The 5,976-nt window shown below is 42.6% G+C and overlaps 1 protein-coding gene across 1 annotated transcript; it reads left to right on the top strand.

The window, feature by feature from the left end:
• Positions 1-1,655: 1,655 nt before the first annotated feature.
• Positions 1,656-5,976, top strand: LOC121396081 (neuromodulin-like). The gene is made up of 10 exons (XM_041570682.1): positions 1,656-1,674; positions 2,326-2,367; positions 3,031-3,100; positions 3,212-3,251; positions 3,377-3,464; positions 3,560-3,613; positions 3,852-3,911; positions 4,223-4,293; positions 4,677-5,217; positions 5,750-5,976. The coding sequence occupies exons 2-10, from the start codon at positions 2,335-2,337 to the stop codon at positions 5,813-5,815; spliced, it is 1,023 nt and encodes a 340-aa protein (XP_041426616.1). The 5' UTR covers positions 1,656-1,674; positions 2,326-2,334; the 3' UTR covers positions 5,816-5,976.

Consider the following 5,976-nt stretch of genomic DNA (forward strand, 5'->3'; position numbering starts at 1 on the left):
AAAGCGGTGAGTTGGGGAGGTACAGACAGCTGAAACATTACATGACATCTATATCAATAGGAAATACTGTGTGTAGACCACTAACCAGCTTTGAAACATATAGCTCTATAAATACACCGACACGGACTCTCTCTAACGTCATGCTGGAACACAAACACCCCAACTTACCGGACTATACTAAGTCTTGGGAAACAGACTTTAACCTCAATCCCTGCGCAAGATTGGCTGAACATATTCCAAATAATCACAAAATGCTCAATAAGCAATAAATACCAAGAACAATAGGATCCACCATCTCTACCCACTATTTAGGCTAAAGAAGGGACCCACTACAAGCCAAGGACCCCCCGGTTCTACCAGTTGGAACCATGGCTGATGAATGAATGGATCCAACAGATATGGCAGCGCAGTAACTGCACTGACTCAATAGGCCACACATACAAAGCAATGCTCTGTGTACTTAATAGTCTGTGTATGTGCTGCACATCTAATTAGAAATAAATGTCATATAAACCTCACTCATCAACAGGGGACACTTCCCCTTTAAGAGCAGGGGACAGAGGTGACTTCCACATGGGAGTGTGACAGTTGGTTCAGTCCGTTGGTTGGCCCTGTGGTGAGAGGTAAGAGTACTTTCCCTCTGGGAGATTTTTTTGCCAAAAAACCTTTATTTTAGTGGAAAAAGAGGAGGGAATTTGGGCAATGTCCCCCACAGACTAGCAGGTGGTGTGCCTCTCCCTGATTTTAGTGAATTTGGATATTTTTCCCCTAAAATGTGCTTGGGAGATGCCTTTAATCTTAGTGCTGGTTGGGAGACACAGACTTTTTGTGGATTTGGCATTATGCAGGGCTGCCAGCAAATATTCACATTATCTACAGAAGGAAACTTTTGGGGACCCTGTAGCACACCATAAGGAACTAGGGGTGGGAAGCAGAGGCACGTGCCATGGGGACAGTTGGGGGTGATGAGTGGGGGACATACAGCAGGTCCCATAGAAGAGAGGAGACTTTACGCCTAGGGTTTGACAGTTGGTTTAGTCCGTTGGTTGGTTAAGTGTATATTCCCTCAGAGATATTTTGCCAAATAACCTTTACTATAGTAAAAACAAGAGGGGAAAAGGTTGGGTCACGCCCCCAAGCAGATGTTGCTCCTCTCCCTGATTTTAGTGAATTTGGAGATTTTTCCCCTAAAATGTGCTTGGGAGAAGCCTTTAATGTTAGTGCTGGTTGGGAGACACAGACTTTGGCAGTTATTTAGGGCTGTCTGCTAATTGACTGTGTGAGAAAACTTCCAGCATTCTAGAGACCGAGGCTCAGTACCTGCTGGAACTGATACAAAGCTCAAACTTTAGGGGAAATACATTTCTGCTTTCCTCTGTATTAAATAGGAAATATTAAATTATTAAATTCCTTAACTTGCCTTTATATTCTCTTTTCTATACAGATTGCTACAGTGCCTTTCCTGCATTTTTGGACCGCAACTTCGGTGATTCACACCTGCCCATTAACACCTGGGAGTTTTTTTTTGGCTTCTCCATTGTTCATATAATTACATCTATATCTGAACAGTGTAAGAGAGCCAGGGGTTCCTTAGGGAGACCCCCCCCCCTTGGGGTGGCCCGGCCTTGTGCCGCCCCCTAATTTTTTTCCCCATCGGAGAATCTTCTTTAAGAGGTAATCTTGCAAATTCAACTGATTCAGCACATGATTTCACGTCAGAGAGTGTCATAAATTCACTTGGGGGGTCCCACGTGGCTTTGTGCATATGAGCCCATACGGTTACTGTATATTGTATTTATAAGAAGCCAATCCATCAACAGCATTAATAATGGGCTTTAATCATTGACTGGAACAATGTTTCATACAAATGGGAGAATATAGATAAGGAAATAATTAAATGGGTGGTTCACCTTTAATGTATATTTTAGTATATTTTAGGATGGCTACTTCTAAGCAACTTTTCCACTGGTCTTCATTAAATGTTTGATACTTTTCGGACGCTTTCCAGCTTTCAAATGGGGGTCATTGACCCCATCAAAAAACAAATGGTCTGTAAGGCTACACATTTATTGTTATTGCTACTTTTCTTCAAATCAGCACATGGTTGCTAGAGTAATTTGGACCCTAGCAACCAGATAGCTTTAATTGCAAACTGGAGAGCTGCTGAAGAAAAAGCTCAATAACTCAAAACCCACAAATAATAAAAAAGGCAAACCAAGTGCAAATTGTATTAGAATATCATTCTCTGCATCATACGAAGAGTTCATTAAAAGGGGAACAACTCTTGATTTCATTTTGGCTGATTATGTCTATTTGTCCCTCTAGGTTTCCACGATGGACAAGAAGCAGAGAAATCCATCTCTTCTGGTAATGCCTCAGTGTAAAACAATCCTCTCTCATCTGAACTGGTGTTTCCCTTTCACTCTTCTATATAAGCTCTCCTTAAGCAGCTGTCTGTCTGCTTCTATCTATCTATCTATCTATCTATCTATCCACACACATACACATATACATACACATACACACACATATATATATATATATATATATATATATATATATATATATATATATATATATTGCACTCTTAATCCACAGCTGCCTGGGTGCTGGTCAACACATTAGTATGCAGTGAACAAACAAGCCACACTCCAAGGACTTCATTTTGAAAAATAAAGGTGAAGTTTTATTCTCAACGTTGCGGCTCCTTAAGTGGGGCCGTCTTCAGGAGACTCTACTGAAGACGGCCCCAGTTAAGGAGCCAAAACGTTGAAATAAAACTTCACCTTTATTTTTCAAAATGAAGTCCTTGGAGTGCGGCTTGTTTGTTCACTATATAGATATAGATCTAGATCTAGATATGTGTTGGAGCTGCCTCCAATCACTACGTTTATTAAATTTTCAGAATAAAATGCCCTTATTCCTGGCATGTTTGCCCCATAAAAACCCAAACCCCTTTCTGTCTCTATTCTCCTCAGAGCCAGAGCCACTTAGTATTCTGTCCCTAATGCTTTTTCTTTTTACTTACAGACGCTGTACTCCGTCCTGAAGGACTTCAGGGCGGAATATACGGATTTTGAGGCCCTCGCTTCTTATTATGGTAAAATCCTCTATTATTTATCAGTTCCTAAGGTTGTGCCATTGTTTTATTATTTGTGAATTCCTTTCCCCCTTTAGCTCAGTATTTAACTGAATTGTGTTTTTCCCGCAGAACATCACTATCGGGTCGAATTCGGCGAGAACATCATCCTGTAAGTAAAACATAAATGGACTTGTTACATGTTGGGAATCATTTGCTATTGCCCCAGGGGTAACTGCAAGGGCAATACGGCTGGAAAATGTTTTATTAACATTCAGTGATATCTTTCTTTTTCAGAAAGCACTTCCTTCTAACATGCGATGTGGACCCGAGGATGAGGGCCAAAGAGAACGTTATGCATTACTGGAAAATGCTCCACTCGCTGGTATGTAATGCAGAATAGATGTTTAGATGAATAGGGAACAAATGATATTAGATTGCCAGCTCTTATCTCACGCTGCTTCTTTCTTTATGTTACAGGAAGTGATCAAGAGGGAATATGCCGCCCTCAGGAAATCTGCCAAGCTGCCTCCTGTAAGTGTCACTAGTATAATTATTATTATAGGAGAGGTTAATATTCACTGTGTGTCTCTATAATAATCTAGAACATTATTATTCATTGTATCTCCTGCTCCCCTGGGGGCATCTAAAGTCTCCCATCCAAGTGCCATTTTCACCAGAAACAAAAATGGTTTCATCACAAGCGTTCACATGGCCACAATAATGGCATTGGTACAAAGAAGCGCTTAACATTGACTCTCTTCTTCCACAGGATCATCCAACTCGAGTGCGAAACCGGAGGAAGCAGCTTGAGTATTTGCGGCTGGAGAATGTAAGTTCACCTGGGATCACTGTCCCTGATGCTTTTCTTGGGTGTTTAACCGCTAGATAATGAACTTTGATTGGTCTATTGCAATCGGGACAACGGCACAAGGGGTTATTTGGGGTTTTTTCTCCCTATGATGAGAAAAGGCTGATGCTCATAATTACAATATCACAACATCAGCTGCCGGCAGGGAATCCCACACCCTCACTGCCCTCAGCATATAAAGGTACTATTAGCAGCACATATACAGGCATAATCCTAATTGTCTCCTTTCTTTCCCCTTTGCTCCTATCCTTGTGCCTCCCCTGCGCTCACAGACTATCAACCAACATCTGACCCACCTTCACCATGAGTTCTTGAGGGAGCTGAAGCTAAAGAAAGCTGCTCGGTATGTATTTTGCAATTAACACTTTCAATTACACTTACTGGCACATAACATATTCAAAAAAAAATAGATGTTTTCTCGTACCTCCGGGTGCTTTTGGCCATACTGATAGCACAGAAACTTGTTAAACTTTTTTAGGTCCCTACAACCATAGCATGTATCTCAGCATGTATCACTGGGTGAAGTCTAGCATGGAACTTACTCAGCTCAGTAACTGCCCAATGTGTTACAGTAGGGACAGGTGTGTAGCAGGTATAATGATATTTCTTAGGTACAAGGCTATCTGGCTATTTTAGTCATCCAGTGATCAGAATTGTAGTTGCAATACTTTGGAAACAAATTACAACAATGACCCATTTTTTTCATTTTCTTCCCTTTAAACCTAGTAAGAAACAAGTACACAGTCCTGCAGCTGAAGAAAAGGAGGATGGAGCCCCTGCAGCAGAAGATGAGGAAGCCCTTGATACAGAAGACAGGGAAGAGGAAGCGGAAGGAGCTCCAGCTGAAGACCCTGCAGTGGAGGAGAAGATGATGGAGGAGCAAGCTCCAGCAGAGGAAGAAAAGGAAGAAGAAGCTCCTGGAGCAGCAGAAGAGGAAGCTCTTGCCTCTCAGGAGAAAGGAGAAGGTGCTGAAGATAAGGAAGAAGTGGATGGTCCAACAAATGAAGACACAGCTCCTCCCGCTGAAGAACAGCAAGTCCCTGAAGAGGAGGAGAAAGAAGAGGGAGCGGAAGTAGGAGGTTCTGCAGAAGAACATCAAGCTCCTGGAATGGAGGAGAAGACAGAGGAGCAATCTCCTGCAGTGGAGGAGAAAGAGGAGGGAGCTGATGGTGAAGAAGGGATCATGAAAGATTCTCTGGTGGTGGAGAGGCCGACCCTCCGAAAACAGTTCAGGAAGGCCATCATGAAGAGGCTCCGGAGAGTTTGGGTAATGTATCAATTTACTGACCATTACCCATTATCTAGAGATGCCTCATGTTGTCCAATGCAGCTCCACTTTACTTCCTGCTGTTCTGAGCATTTTCAATGCTGTCTGTTGAGCCCGCAGGCCGATTACTTTGAGGGCACCCAATAGACCAATGTTTGGCTGCCTTTAGGTTGTAAGAGGTTGCTGACAGAGATAAGTCTGCAGATAAAGTGTCGATTCTATAGTAGGCCAATAACAGGGGAGGTAGGTAACGCTTATAGGGCTGCTGGACATCTGGCTTAGATATCCACCTTTGGAAATGGGTTGCTACTGGATAATGGACTGGCGCCAGGTGATCGAAGCGTATAAAAGATTAAATGGCGCAGGCTCAGACTGAGATTCATAATAAGCCAAGGCCTTCCATGTGTAGAGAGACCCAAACAGTCCCCACAGGCCCAACAAATAGTGCGTTCTTAAAGCAAGACCTATAGCGTTTAATATCATAAGGAAACAAGTATGTCTTTATTCTAATGTCAACACTCTATCTTTTCAGCATTCCACCCAAAGACTCGCCGCCTGCTGCTGCTGCTGCTGCCGCCGACCCAACACCATGGCCTAAATCCAAAGAAATCCTAAATGATCCAGGGTGTAAAACCGACTGCCGTTTCTAGGAGTCAGGAAGGAATTTTTACCTATAGTGCAGATTGGTTCCCATAGTACTCTAGGGTTTTTCGCCTTCCTCTGGATCATTGGTCGTTAGGGATGCCCAAATATAAATTA

This window comes from Xenopus laevis, chromosome 7S, assembly GCF_017654675.1.
Source record: "Xenopus laevis strain J_2021 chromosome 7S, Xenopus_laevis_v10.1, whole genome shotgun sequence".
NCBI classification, from domain to species: Eukaryota; Metazoa; Chordata; class Amphibia; order Anura; family Pipidae; genus Xenopus; species Xenopus laevis.

Coding starts and splice junctions, on each gene's coding strand:
- LOC121396081 (XM_041570682.1), top strand. CDS start 2,335: ATGGACAAGAAGCAGAGAAATCCATCTCTTCTG. Junction 2,368..3,030: donor AGAGAAATCCATCTCTTCTG/GTAATGCCTCAG, acceptor TTTTACTTACAG/ACGCTGTACTCCGTCCTGAA. Junction 3,101..3,211: donor GGCCCTCGCTTCTTATTATG/GTAAAATCCTCT, acceptor TTTTTCCCGCAG/AACATCACTATCGGGTCGAA.